The 13,960-nt window shown below is 35.7% G+C and overlaps 1 protein-coding gene and 1 non-coding gene across 6 annotated transcripts; both read left to right on the top strand.

Annotated features, from left to right (window-relative positions):
* Window positions 1-3,132: 3,132 nt before the first annotated feature.
* LOC113309550 lies at window positions 3,133-12,760 on the top strand. 5 transcript variants are annotated; one of them, XM_026557987.1, is made up of 6 exons: window positions 3,133-3,503; window positions 7,322-7,454; window positions 7,953-8,099; window positions 8,306-9,616; window positions 9,989-11,038; window positions 12,002-12,760. In XM_026557987.1, exons 4-6 carry the CDS (start codon window positions 8,470-8,472, stop codon window positions 12,622-12,624), a joined length of 2,820 nt encoding a protein of 939 aa, XP_026413772.1. In that variant the 5' UTR covers window positions 3,133-3,503; window positions 7,322-7,454; window positions 7,953-8,099; window positions 8,306-8,469; the 3' UTR covers window positions 12,625-12,760. The 5 variants fall into 5 exon arrangements, 4 of the variants coding, with proteins under 4 accessions (XP_026413772.1, XP_026413773.1, XP_026413774.1 ...); XM_026557988.1 differs by lacking the exons at window positions 3,133-3,503; window positions 7,322-7,454 and having other exon boundaries at window positions 7,907-8,099; XR_003340654.1 differs by lacking the exons at window positions 3,133-3,503; window positions 7,322-7,454; window positions 7,953-8,099 and adding an exon at window positions 11,736-11,844 and having other exon boundaries at window positions 8,177-9,616; window positions 12,002-12,144.
* Window positions 6,972-7,043, top strand: TRNAP-UGG. The gene has a single exon. It is a non-coding gene; the product is annotated as a tRNA-Pro (tRNA).
* Window positions 12,761-13,960: the final 1,200 nt, after the last annotated feature.

The following is a 13,960-nucleotide window of genomic DNA, read 5'->3' as shown; positions in this document are numbered from 1 at the left end:
CAGTAAAGTTACAAAGAAGCTTGCATCAAAGCTTCCCAATTACATATCAATAAAGAAATATAATAATTTTCAAAAATGTCTGTGTTTATTGCCCAGCTGAACAACAAACACTTGACCTGTATAATAATCTGCTCAGTACCTTTCTCTTGATTGTTGTAAAACCTGTTATTCCGCTCCTTCCAAATGCACCACCAGATTGAAAATGGAAAATAACTCCACAACCTTTTAATTCTATTTTTGCTCTTCTTGTTGCGCCATTCCCACAAAGTTTAGTATGACGGTAGGAAATCATATCTTTGAAATCTTTGGAGAGATGTTTATGTCCACTAGATGCTGGTTTCACATGTCTTAATAACTGTCATAAACCAACATCCATTCTTTCAAACTAATGCATGTTCCAAGTCATTGATCACAACCACATTTCTTTCATGCCGTTTTCATTTGGCATCCTCGTTGCAATAATAAAGCTACTATCATTCGACAATATTCTACTTGTCTCACATATAAAGGCGGAGTTTTAGTTTTTGGTTATCTCATTAGACAAACAAAATTCTAATTCCCAGAAGATTTTTTCACATATACCGTTATCTATGATGCACCGGTATCATCACAACTTAGTTAATGCTCTGGCGTTGGAAATATGACAAAGAATAAAATAATAAAAAGATGAATTTTGTATGAAATAAAATATTTTTCTTAAACTAAGAGATTCAACCTATTCCGCTTGATATATCGGATGAAATTCAATGTCACTGGAGAATCAATTTTGATTAAGCGACACATATTGGTTTAACTCGAAAGTGGCAAGCAATTATTATTCCAGTGAAGATGTTCTATTAACTCGACATGGGACTTGAAAAATTAGACCCACTTAATAGCATCGCTCTGAAAACCGGTCTGAACGTCGAACCGCAAAAATTACCGGTTCAGGGTCAACCAAGGGTTCAACCCGGGTTCACTGGGTCATGTATATATGTAGGACCCTATGTTTATTATCACCAAAGAGCTGCTGGCTCAGTGGTTAGGGTAACTTAAACGAGCAGGAGTTTCTGTTTTCAAACCTCATCATTCTCACAAATAAAATAATTTCTTCGAAAGGAACCTAGTTGTTAACAATGACCGGATCACGGGTCAACTCATATTGGTTCGGTGCATAACAAGTCAACCCGGCCGGGTCACCCTGTTCTCATTAAAGAAGATGGTTTTCTGTAAGTTTGCTGGGTCAGTAATAGATCAGCCCATAATAGTGACTGGGTCATGGGTTTACTGGGCTCGACCGGTTTTTTAAACATTGTTTAATAGACGAAGTTGTGAAACGCAAATTGGAATAAGTCAGAATTTCATTTTCATTTTTCAAGCGTATTTGGATATACTTTTTTTATTTGGATATACTTGATTTCTAGATGTTAAAATGTACAAAGTTAGCATGAGTATAGAATTTCTATACAGTTTCTAGAAGTAAACAAATTAATATTTTATGAACCAAAATATTTTCATTTCTAACTTCAATTTTAGTATCCGGAAAAACAAAAAAACTTTTGCTTCTGGTATCCGAACATGCTACTAGATTAAGCCAGAACTTATGAGCATACTAATCGATTGACGCTTCATGTTTGGTTATCTTGGTAATATCTCTATTTGCATTTTCATAGTTTTAACTTTTTTCTTTTCTTTTCGGCTTAATTTACCTAGCATTTTTAGAGGCCACTCAAAAGGAATTAGGGGCCACCTTTTTATTCCCCTCCATTGAAGGGGGTTAAAGGGCGTCTTAAAAATAGAAAATTGTTTATATTGCCCTTCACCTTTATACAAAATCTAAACCTATATCCTTTATTTTCATAATCATATCATTTCTCTTCTTCTCTTTTCTACTCATTGAATTTTTTTTTCATCATTTTAATTTTGATTGAAAACAAAGATCGTCGACCAAACAAATGTTATGATTGATTGTTTAAAATCAAAACCCAAAATTCATTAACCTTAAAGTTGAAACTTAAAACATCAAAAAAAAAAAAGGAGTTAAACAAATAAAACGAATAGATGATAGTAGTTGTGATTCAAAATTAGGATTTGATTACTTGAAATCAAAAATTTGATCCGAAAATTTTCTTGGTTTTATAGTAGCAGAAACATAATCGGTAGATAACAATCTATTTTATTATGGTTGATGTTCTTGGATTTACAATAGCAGAAACACAATTGGTAGATAATAATATACTTTATCTACCGATTATGGTTGATGTTCTATCGGTAGATAAATTGATCGTTATCTACCGATTATTCTTGATTCAAAAAATTCAATTCATATGTCTTAAAAGTTACGCACAATCGGTTGATAATGAACACCATTAACTACCGATTGTGAAACTAGAAAATTTCAAAATTTTATTAAGTTTTGAAATTTTGAATTTGGGGCCATGAACACAATTGGTAGATAATAAGCATCACTTATTAACACAATTTACTACCGATTATGGTAGTATCAAAATTCGAAAATTGAGTATATTCGGAGGTTAAAGTAACACACTTTACTACCGATTATGGTAGTACGAAAATTTTAGAATTTTGGCAAAATCTTATTTTGGGGCCAATATACATCCGGAAGTTAAATTTACTACCGATTGTGATAGTACCAAAATTCGAAAATTGATTATATTCGGAGGTTAAATTAACACACTTTACTACCGATTATGGTAGTACGAAAATTTTAGAATTTTGGCAAAATCTTATTTTGGGGCCAATATACATCCGGAAGTTAAATTTACTACCGATTGTGATAGTACCAAAATTCGAAAATTGATTATATTCGGAGGTTAAATTAACACAATTTACTACCAATTGTAGTTAAACCACCGATTGTGGAAGGGCACCTTTGCCATTACGAAATACGCAGGATAAGCGCTAGCTTCGATTTAGGTTTGGGTGACCTGTTTTGTCTTATTGTTGGCCCCTAATTCCTTTTGGATGGTCCCTAAAAATGATAGGTTAATTTAGTCAAACGTTATTTCGTACCTTTCTAACACCTTTTTGAGTGAAACAAAACAAACATGCCCTAGATTTAGACGGTGTTAAAATTTTGGGTTTTTTTGGTATTCAAAGCAAAAACCTTAACCACTGATTCAGAAGCTTGAACTCAAATTTCTCAGGTTCTCAACCTCGACGACGAAAGGTAGAAAGATCCACTGATTCCTAAGTCAGATTTTTCTCTCAGAACTCAAATTTCTGGACCTAATCAAGAGTTAGAAAAGCAAATTAAACCCCAAACCCTAGTTTTTAGTCGCAGGAATTTCTGCTCAGCTTAATATCACTTCTCTGATCTTTCAAAAAGAAGAACTCCACAGAATGGAAAGAGGAGGAGATAATGACGTTATTCCTGAAAATGAAGTACAAATCCACTTGCTGGATTTCTTAGCTTCTTGCAAAGGCTGCTTCACTTCTGCTTACAGTGCAATTGAGATGCCATTGATTTCTCCCTGATGGCCATTCTTATCAAACCAGACCTTGTAAGTTCATTCATACCTCGCTTGCTCTGTTAAATAAATGTTTAATATTTCCTGCATTCAATTGAAGAGTAGTTGCTCGATTTAGTAATCAGTTCATTCTTGTTGTTAGAGAAATTAGTAAGTGGGTTAGTTAATTTACTTAGGGGGGGTATGGAAAATAGCTTGGTTTTTAGGTCAAAACTGTGTCCAGATATGCCTTTGTAGAGTTTTGGATATAGGTTAGAGTTTAGGGGGTTTAATCAGTTTGTAGTGTCTTCTGCAAGAGGAGACCCTGCAGACCTGTAGCACCTGATCTGGCAATGTCCCTGTGGAAGTATATTATTTTAAGACTTGTTGTGGGAGATTTTGGAGTCTACATAAAAGAAAAGTAGGTTGTGGTCGAGTTCTTTTGTCATTCGGTGGTGGATTGCTAATTAGGTTCCCAATTTGGCTATAAGATGCAAGGCATAACAGGGTTCTCTTAATTGTTCAGATAGACTAGTGGATAGTTTGTCAAAAGATTGTAATCTACAAACATAGACTTTAAACTCTGGTTTAAGTGAGATGTGAGAGCAACCTGTTTCAGGTAACGTTACAGAAAGTAGAAAGTATTGCAGAAGCTTTTATGAGCTCCACCACGAGAATCTAGCTATTGGTTCTGTACAATATATTATGACTCAAGCTTTTGAGGAAATTAAATGAAAAGTTATAAGCACTTCTAGTAAAGAATAGATACATGAACACAATAACCTGCAGTGGTAATTATTAGTTATGTGGATTGAAATATGTTGTATCGTCTTGGAACATGTGGGCCAGTCATAATGATTGGAAGAAAATCATGTGGTTGGACGGTGAGTGATTATGTTGTAATGATTTAGAGACAATCCATATAAGTTGGATTTTCATACTCACTCTTAATTTCACCACCGATTTAGGACTAAAATATTACCTTTCTCACATGCTCCTATTTTCACTTCATAGAAGAGGATAATCAAATCTTACCTTTAGATTACATACTCACATACTCCTAGCAACTCAACTGTTATAGCCGAAAAAAAAAAAAAATTTTTATAGTTTTCCTATACTTGCATAGTGATCTCTTTATTTTGCATTTCCTGGCCTTGAATTTTTAAAGGAAATCTGTTTTGAGCGCTTAGCGCAGGAGATAGTAGCAACAACTTGTAATACTGCATGTTGATAGCTCTTCTTTAAAATGTTTTTAAGCCTGTTTAGTTTATTAAACATATATGCAGGGATAGAACTGAACTCCACCGGGTATCACCTAATAATGCCTGATGAGTTGACAGGGGGTGGTCAGGTTGTCCTCTAACTTTGTTGGTACTACATAAGTTCTATTTTTGATAGATACCATGCATAATGTTTTCATTCTCCACAGTGAAGGAATTTATCCCGAAATCACATTGTCATCTATGTTTGATAGATACTATGCTTAACTCTAGTCTCTCGACCTTAACAAGGGGTAGGAAAACAAATTGAACCACAAACCCTAGTTTTTAGTGCAGATATTTCTTCTCAGCACATATCACTTCTGGATATTCTCATCTTTCTCTTTGGAAAATAAGAACTCTACAGAACGGGAATGAGGAGGAGATAATGGCATTATTCCTGAAAATGTAGTTGATGTAGTCAATTGAAGCCAATCACTTGCTGAATTGTTATCTTTGTATGGACCAGATGTTATTGCTGAATTACCTCCTCTTTGTTAAGCACAATCACTTCTGCTTCTTGCAAAGGCTGCTTCAGTTCTGCTTGCACTGCAGTTGGAATGTCATGTTGTTCACCCTACTGACCTTGTAAGTTAGTTTTGTACCTCGCTCACTCTGTTGAATAAATATTTCTCTGTGACCTGGTGACACCACACATAATAAACAGTATAATGGAAGAGTAGTTACTCGATTTAGGAATCAATTCGTTGTTGTTAGAGAAATTAGTAAGAGGTAAGATTACATACAAATCTGTGCCCAAATATGCCTTTAGGGGTTTGGAAGATTGCTTAGTTTCTGGTTCAAAACTTCCCAAATATGCCTTTTAAAAGTTTGTGATATAGCTCAGGGTTTAGGGGGGTGTAATCAGTTCATCGTGAGAGGAGTCCTGTGGGTCTCTACCACCTAACCTGGTATTATCTCAGTGGATATGTATTATATCACCTGACCTGGTATTATCTCAGTGGATATGTATTATATCACCTGACCTGGTATTATCTCAGTTGATATGTATTACATGAAGACTTGTGAGAGATTGCAAGTCTACATCACAGAAAGATAGGTTTTGGCCCCATGCTTTATAGTTCGGTGGTGAATCTGGGTTTTCTTTTAATTATTCAGATGGAGTAGTGGATAGTTTGTCATAAGATTGTAATCTGCAAACTTGGTGTTTGAACTCTGGTTGGTGAGATTTGACAGCAACTTGTTTCAGGTAATGTGACATAGAGTAGAAGATATTGCAGAAACTTTTATGAGTTTGTTAGTATATATTAGCTTATGCTTTTGAGGAAACATATGAAAAGTTTTAAGCAGTTCTAGTGAAAATTAGTCACATCACATGAACATAATAATTTTGCAGTGGTAAATGTGTGATTATGTTGTAATGATTGGGAGACAATCCATATACGGTAGATTTTCATACTCACTCTTAACTTCACTACTGACGTGGAACTAAAATATTAGTTATCTCACATACTCGTATTTTCACTTCATACAAGGGATAATCATATCTTACCTTTATGAAAATGAACCTAATTCTTTCCATAAACCCTAACTTCTTTAATATGCAATTCAAATCAGACATTTATCTCTTTCTCTTGATTTAATTTATCTTCTCTTGATTTAATCATGATACTGGTAATATACAGCTTCACCGAATATATTGTTTTGTCAATTGAACTTGAGTTTGAAATTCTAATAATAAAAATTCATGAATTTAGAGTAGATTACTAATAATAAAAATGTTTCATTTTTCAGTTTCAAGATAAACCCTATTTATTGATTAGAAATACAGGTTAGAATTTGGGTTTTCAGATTTATATGAACTTTTGGGGAAACAGTTAGGAAACATGTATGTTTGGATATTGCATACTTGCAGCTGCTATGGCCGAAAACACGAAGTTTCTTTATAGTTTTTCTGTCTTTGACTTCAATGCAGTGATCTGTTTATTTTGCATATATTTTTAGACTAGCATTACGTGCAAGTTTACTTTATGGCTTTGATCTTTTAATTGAATTCTGTTTTGAGCTCTTACGCTGAAGATAGTAGCAACTCCTTATAATACTGTGTGTTGACAAGGCCTCTTTAAAGTGTTTTAAAACCTTTTAAATTTGTTGCACATTTGAGCAGGGATGGATATGAAATTTATTGGGCATACTTAGTTTACTCATACCGACTTGATAATGCCTGATGAGTTGACAGGCTGTGCTGAGGTTGACCTCTAACTTTGTTAATAATAAAGAAGTTCTGTTTTCTGTATAAATTGGGCATTTGGTCTAGTGGTATGATTCTTGCTTTGGGTGCGAGAGGTCCCGAGTTCGATTCTCGGAATGCCCCCCATGTTTTTTCATCCTTAAAAGATTCAGATTCAGATCTAACCCCAAACAGTTTTGGTGATTGTCTAGCATTTTAGAGCTATGCGACAATTTGCTAAGATCCCACAAGTCACCTGCATTTTCCATTTTTTTCTATGGATGTGCTACATGTAGTCTAGTGGTCAGTGCTTGTTTAGCATTCTACAGTAGTGTCGACTTGCTAAGATCTCATAAATCATATGCTCCAGATTCATCGCTTCTAATTAGCATGAGTACACCTTTTCGTGTAATTGAATGCAGTCTAGGGTGGTTTATATTAATTGAATCTGGAAGCTTAACGTTTCATTCTCCACGATGAAGGAAAATATCCCAAAAATACATAATTGAATGGAGTCTCAGGTTTGCTCTTTCTTTGGCTTTGCAGATCATATTGGTAAGTTTACTCAACCTTTTGTAGTTTCTTTCTGTATATTCATGTTGATCCTTTCTCAATGAACAGGGAAAAAGGAAGGAAAAAATAAAACAAATTGTTGTACTGAAACTCATTATTCTGCTTATAGAAAAAGAAACTTAGATTTCTAGCTTTGGAGAAGAGCATCTCGAAACAATTAGATATCTGAAATGTACATGTATTGAAAAATATAGGTTGGACTTTTTTGGAAACTATACGTCGATTTCAAGAGTAAGTTGACAAATTTATAATTCGAGCTGCTTGTACAAATTTAAAGCTCAGATTTATCAATAGGAATATGGTCTAGTGGTATGATTCTTGCTTTGGTTGCTTAAGGGTTGGAGTAACTTTTTTTTTTTTTTTTTCCGTTGTGGGGTATCTTAGAGGATCCTAAAAACAGATGGAAGTTTAGATTACTCATTAAAAAATCAATAAAAATGCATGATGAACTTCCTGTCTTCAAACAAATTTCTGTCTCAGATGGAGAAGGAGTTGACTTTGCAAAGTCAATGGCTCAAGAGGCTGAGGTCGTGGATTTCTTGTTTCAGAATACTGTGGACCGTTGAAAAAATGAAGTGCACCCTTGCCAACTATTGCAGATTCGCTGGGCAGAACTAATATGAAAAGGTCAGATTCCTCAATTTGGTTGAAGCATTCATAAAACTTGAAACTTTCTTTATTAAAAAGAAAAGTCAACATTTTGATCTGCAGCACAAAGTGTACATGATAATTTCCTCTTTCTGATCATGGTTCATTGAGAATTCCTTCATTCTTTCTTTCTGGGGAAATTTCATCTTTTAGTACTTATAAAAAAATGTCTTTGGAGTTGATAGGAGGAGCTCTGCTTGGTGCAGTGGTATCAGAATTACTGAAAGCAGTTCTTCGCGCGAAAGTTAAAGCCACGAGTTTCAAACCCTACTTAGAAAAGCTCACAATCACACTCGAATCAGTAATTCCCAAAGTTGAAGAGATCAAACGTTTAGATGATGACGAAAGAATGAGAACGGATAGTCAGAAAGGACCGGAGCTTAACAGATTGATAATGCTATTAAGAGAAGGGACAATCTTAGTAGAAAAATGTTCGGAAGTACAATCATGGAATTATATCTCGAAAAAGAAGTACTGGGGGAAGATACAGGAATTGGATAATGACTTGATCAGGTTCTTTCAGGTGGATGCGCAGGCAGCTATGTGGTTAGATGTCGGAAAGATCTTGTGTATGGTTAACAATTTCGATCAGCAATTAAAGCAGCTGACAACAGCAAGAGAAAACGGCAGTAGCAGTAATAATGGTGCTGGAGCTAGAGATGGAGACGGAGGAGTTAATGATCTGAAAGCGGCAGTACCAATTAAGCCAGCGATAGTAATTACCTCGGCTGATCCTCAGAAAGTGGGTTCTGCGAAAGCCAGTGAGAAATTAGATCGTCAAGCCGAAAGGGCCACACAAATTAAGCCTCGGGACCATGATCTGCAAGAGGCAATACCAATTAAGGCAAAGATAATAGTGAATCCGGCTGATCCTCAGAAAGTGAGTTCTGTGAAAGCCAGTGAAAAGTTAGATCGTCATGATCTGAAAGTTGCAGTACCAATTTCTCCGGCTTATCGTCAGAAAGACATTATTAATACTTTTGAAAGTACTGCACGTATTCCTAACGTTAGTGGTACTGTCGCTGCATTGGAGGTGTTGTCCTTTTGGGATGACGAGAGTGTTCCAATGTATGGTAAATCTTTTGGTGGAGTTGCAAAGACAAGTTTATCAGAAGGATTAGATTTGAAGGTTTTGCTTAATTGTGATTTCGAAAAGATTAACACAAATTTACGGGATACTGAATACGAGCCTTTTATGTTATCAGAAGCAACTCATTCGAGCGTGATTCTTTGCAAGGCTGCCCAGTTGGTTGTGGTAACGAGATTTCACAATTACGGGCCACTTGCTATCCAATACAATTATGATAGAGTAAAAAAGGAACATCACCGACACATGGAATTGGTCGAGAGTGTTAGGCACGAAAATGTGGTTCCGCTTAGGGCATATTACTATCATTTTCGTCCGGTACCTGATGATCAACCGCGTTACCTGAATATGGAGATTGTTCTTGTGTATGATTACTACAGAAAGGGTAGTGTTCATAAAATGTTGCATGGTACTCTCTCTCTCTCTGGTTAGTCGCGTGTATGATGATTTGATCCTTTGAACTTTAATTGTTCAGGGTCTCCGGATCCTTATACCAGTCTTTCTACTTTAGCCTTAGCAGTATCTTAGCATCTGGTTACTTGGATCTGCAACCCCAACTTATCCCAAATCCTAATGTTAGAATTAAATTAGCTTTCTTTTAATGTTTCTATAAAACTGTTTGTTTAGACACGCTAAGTACTCTTCTAGTCTAGCTTCTTTAACAATATCTGGTAAAAAAAATTCAATATACAATAGAAACCATCATGATTCATATTACGAATGTTAAAGATTTCCCAATTTTAACTCCATGATTACTCTGTGATTTGGTAAATATTTGTAGGAAAACTGAAGGTGCCTTTTGACTGGGATGCTCGGCTAAAGGTCGCAATTGGAGTAGCAAGAGGCATTGCTTTTATACACAGACAAGACAATGGAACTTTTTTCCATGGAAGTATAAACTCTGAGAATATCTTCCTTAACACTGGAAATTATGGTTGCATTTCAGAACTTGGCAAATGTATTGTTGGATCTACAGAACCTTACGTGACTGGCAGCAGGGGCAGACTCCGTAAATCAGATGTATACAGCTATGGTATTTTTCTCCTTGAACTCGTAACTGGGAATTCTCCATATAGAGGCATTGTGGAAGAATTTAAGGCATGTATTGGTTGGAGGAAGAAGTTAGTTAGTAAGGTTGAGCACTTCATTCGTCTTAAGCAACTAAATCCAGAAAAGTACTGCTTTCAACTGTTGGACCCTGAATTAGTGAAGCAGTATGGAGAATATAAAGAACAGTTGATAGAGATGCTACGGATAGCAAGGAATTGTGTTTCGCATTGGGCACCAGAAATGGATGATGTGGTGAAAATGGTGGAGAATGTTGGACGAGATTTCGCGCTGTTGGAGAATCCATCATTTAGAGATGATGCGAGTGTTGCATTTTTTAATAGATCTATGGGTGGGGTTGGAAGGACAAGTTTACGAGAAGGATTAGAATTGAAAGTGTTGCAGAAACGTCATTCTAAAATGATCGTGGACAACAATTCGCCAAACCCTTTGAGAGCATACGTAACAGATAATATATCGAATGCGACCCTGTACGAGACTGCTCAATTGGTTTTAGTAACGAGGTTTCGGACTCTCAAGTCATATGATGAATGGATGTACAATCAAATAAAAAGTGAACACCACCAACACATGGAATTGATTGAGAGGGTTAGGCACGAAAATGTGGTTCCACTTAAGGCGTACTACTATTCTTTTAGTTATCCTAAAGCTATCGATCATCCCTCACGTCCTATACCTGTTGAAGATACGCATCAGCAGGGCTTAGAGATAATTTTGGTGTATGATTACTATAAATTGGGTAGTATTTTTCAGACGTTGCACGGTACGCGCTCTCCCTTTCTCTCTATATATGTTAGCTTTTTTATTTCCAGCGTTATTTTAGTCATTTGTATCACTAGATGTTGATAGGATCTTCTCAAAATAGAGGCTATACATATAAGTTCAGCAGATTTGCTTCTGGAGTGGTACCAGACATTAGAAATTAGAAATCCTTAGTGAACTGTTTTCAGCATAGGATTTAAAATCTTACGATTTACAATTTGAATCTTACGATTCATTTCAAAATTTTCCAAAACGATTCAAATGTTAACTATGAATCGATTCGACTGTGAATCTTATGATTCACATTTTGATTCGTGCGATTTGCACCGATTCATAAGTCAGACAAATCTAAATCCGTTCTTTCCATGTGATTTTTATTAAAAATAAATTTTTTGAAACATTTTGACTCGCACTAGAGCACAAGATTCGGAGTTTCGGACTCAAGAGCCATGTCCACCTATTTATGTCCCCAACAACTTATCTGAACACTAAATTGTGTTATGTATTCTTCATTATTCATATATATAATACTAATAAGTAATAACATATATCTAAACTTATTAATCTATAACACCGATATGTACACATGTATCTAGAGATTTACCATAAATCTTCGATTCGCGATTCAACGTACAATTTGATTCTTAAAAATGAAAAACGATTCACGATGCGATTAATTTAACAACCCTGGTTTTCAGAATCAGAATAGAGGATTCTGCTATATTCTCTTTTTGGCAAAAAGTACTAGAGGCGGATCTTACTGGTTACGGGCATCCACATTCCCAATTCCTTATCCCATTTAGAAGGGTACGTTTAGAACCAGCAATATATTGCATTTTGATCATTTTTTTTTCCTTCAAATTGCTAGCCATCATGATGAGACTTTCCATGCATGTACATAGGTAAGGCTCCATGATCGCACTGTTTTACAAGAAATTAAACGTGATTTGGTGAATATTTGTAGGAAAAACAAAGATTCCTTTTGGCTGGGATGCTAGGCTAAGGGTCGCGGTTGGCGTAGCAAGAGGCATTGCTTATATACACAAACAAAATGAGGGAGATTTTTTCCATGGAAAAATTAAATCCTCAAATATTTTCCTAAATGCCAAAAATTACGGTTGCGTTTCAGACCTTGGAAAATGTCTTGGTGGATATACAGAACCTGACGTGAGCTTCTGCAACAAATTTGGCCAAGAATCAGACATATACTGCTATGGGGTTTTTCTGGTCGAACTCGTAACAGGGTCTACCCCTATTTATCCCGCATGGGGTGATCAAACTGATTGCCCTATGCTTGTTGATTTCAGGCATTATTTTTGTATTAGCGATTTCGTTGTTAAGTCTTTTCTTGAGGCTCATGTTCGTAGCAAGCAGTCAAATCCAGATGCAGCTTGCTGTAATGCATTGGATCCAGAATTAATAATGTATTACGAAGAAATAAAAGAACAGGTGATACAGATCCTACAGATAGCTATGGATTGTGTTTCAGAACCAGCGCCGAAAATTGATGACGTGCTGAAAGATGTGGAGGGTATTGGGCGATTACAACTCCCGCTTGAATTTCAAGATCTACTCCAAGATGAATGAGTCGACATTCCACAATGTTATTTGGTTATTTCGATAGCATTTTCTACTTGAGGGTGTATTACTAGATTTCCATGTTTTTGTGTATCCTCTAACGAGTTTTATCACCCTACTAAAGTTGGGTCTGTCTCGGGGTCAATCTAATGTATCTGTTAGATCATTGTAGTTAATCAATTCCTTATTATATAAAGGAGCATAACTTTGCTGACGTGTCACACACCATATTCAGCCTTACCAATACTCAAAAGTTAAGAAGCCACGTCAGAAGCCACCTTTGAAGACAGTTGGCACTTGAAAAGACACGATAGTTTCGAACAGTTCGGTACAAAACTGTCACAGTTTCTTTTCATGAAGGATTTTAATACCTGCCGTTTCAAACGTTACATCTTGAAATCATCGGATATTTCGAATCGTATCTGTTAATTATGAACCGACATCCCCGTCCATGACTGTAAATTCTTTAGTGAGAGTATGTTGTTCCTGTTATGTCTTTTGAAACACGTCTCTTGGAACAGCTTCTTTTTTCAAGTTTTTCTCAGTATTTAGTGAAGATACGTGTTTTGGTTTGCTGCTGCGTATTTATTTTCATGCGTCTTCAGGAACGTCGGCTGAAGTTAACTTCTCTGGAAATCTTATGTCGACAACATCGGCTCCACAAACCAAATTAATCGGAAGAAAAACTCAAGAAGTAATGCTCACAGTAAAGGTGTGTATTTATTTTAGATTCGCATCACCCGAAAACATATTTGGAGCCTGTTATGGTCGACTAAGTTTCCATATTCTGTTACAGTTTGGTTCCCTAATTAAATAATTTTATGAGTTTTTGATTGTTTCTGAAAGTGCTCAAGTAAATACATTACTTACCCCCTTTCCAGAGTTCTGACAATGAAGAAGAGGATGAACATTGTTTCTAAGTTAAGCAAAATATCGTATATCTTCTTCGGATCATGATGGTTGTGTTCCGAAGCTTTATAGCAAGATTGTACAGAAAAAAGACTTATCATATCTGATCAAAACATATTCAATATGATATGGTACCTGAAAAATTGCTCGAACAAAGCACAGGTTTTTTAACCAAAGAACTTATTAGTCTTTGCATCGTATTGGAAGAATGATTTCCCTTTGTATCTTTTCTTAAATCTTACTAATACTTTATGGGTGTTAAGATTGGATACGCTGAAAAATATATATTCCTTCCGATTGATATTCATTTTAAGTTCACTTGAGTTTGCCTCCAGTAATTGTGTCCAATAGACTTGCGCTTAATATGCTTTTTTTTTTTTTCTTTAAAGTGAAGCTTATTTCTTTTCTTTGTATACAGAGAAACATTCAACGGGGC

The sequence above is a fragment of the Papaver somniferum genome, chromosome 9 (genome assembly GCF_003573695.1).
Source record: "Papaver somniferum cultivar HN1 chromosome 9, ASM357369v1, whole genome shotgun sequence".
Classification (NCBI taxonomy): Eukaryota; Viridiplantae; Streptophyta; class Magnoliopsida; order Ranunculales; family Papaveraceae; genus Papaver; species Papaver somniferum.
The sequence above is the reverse complement of the archived record's forward strand: the minus strand, read 5'-3'. Positions and strand labels throughout refer to the sequence as shown.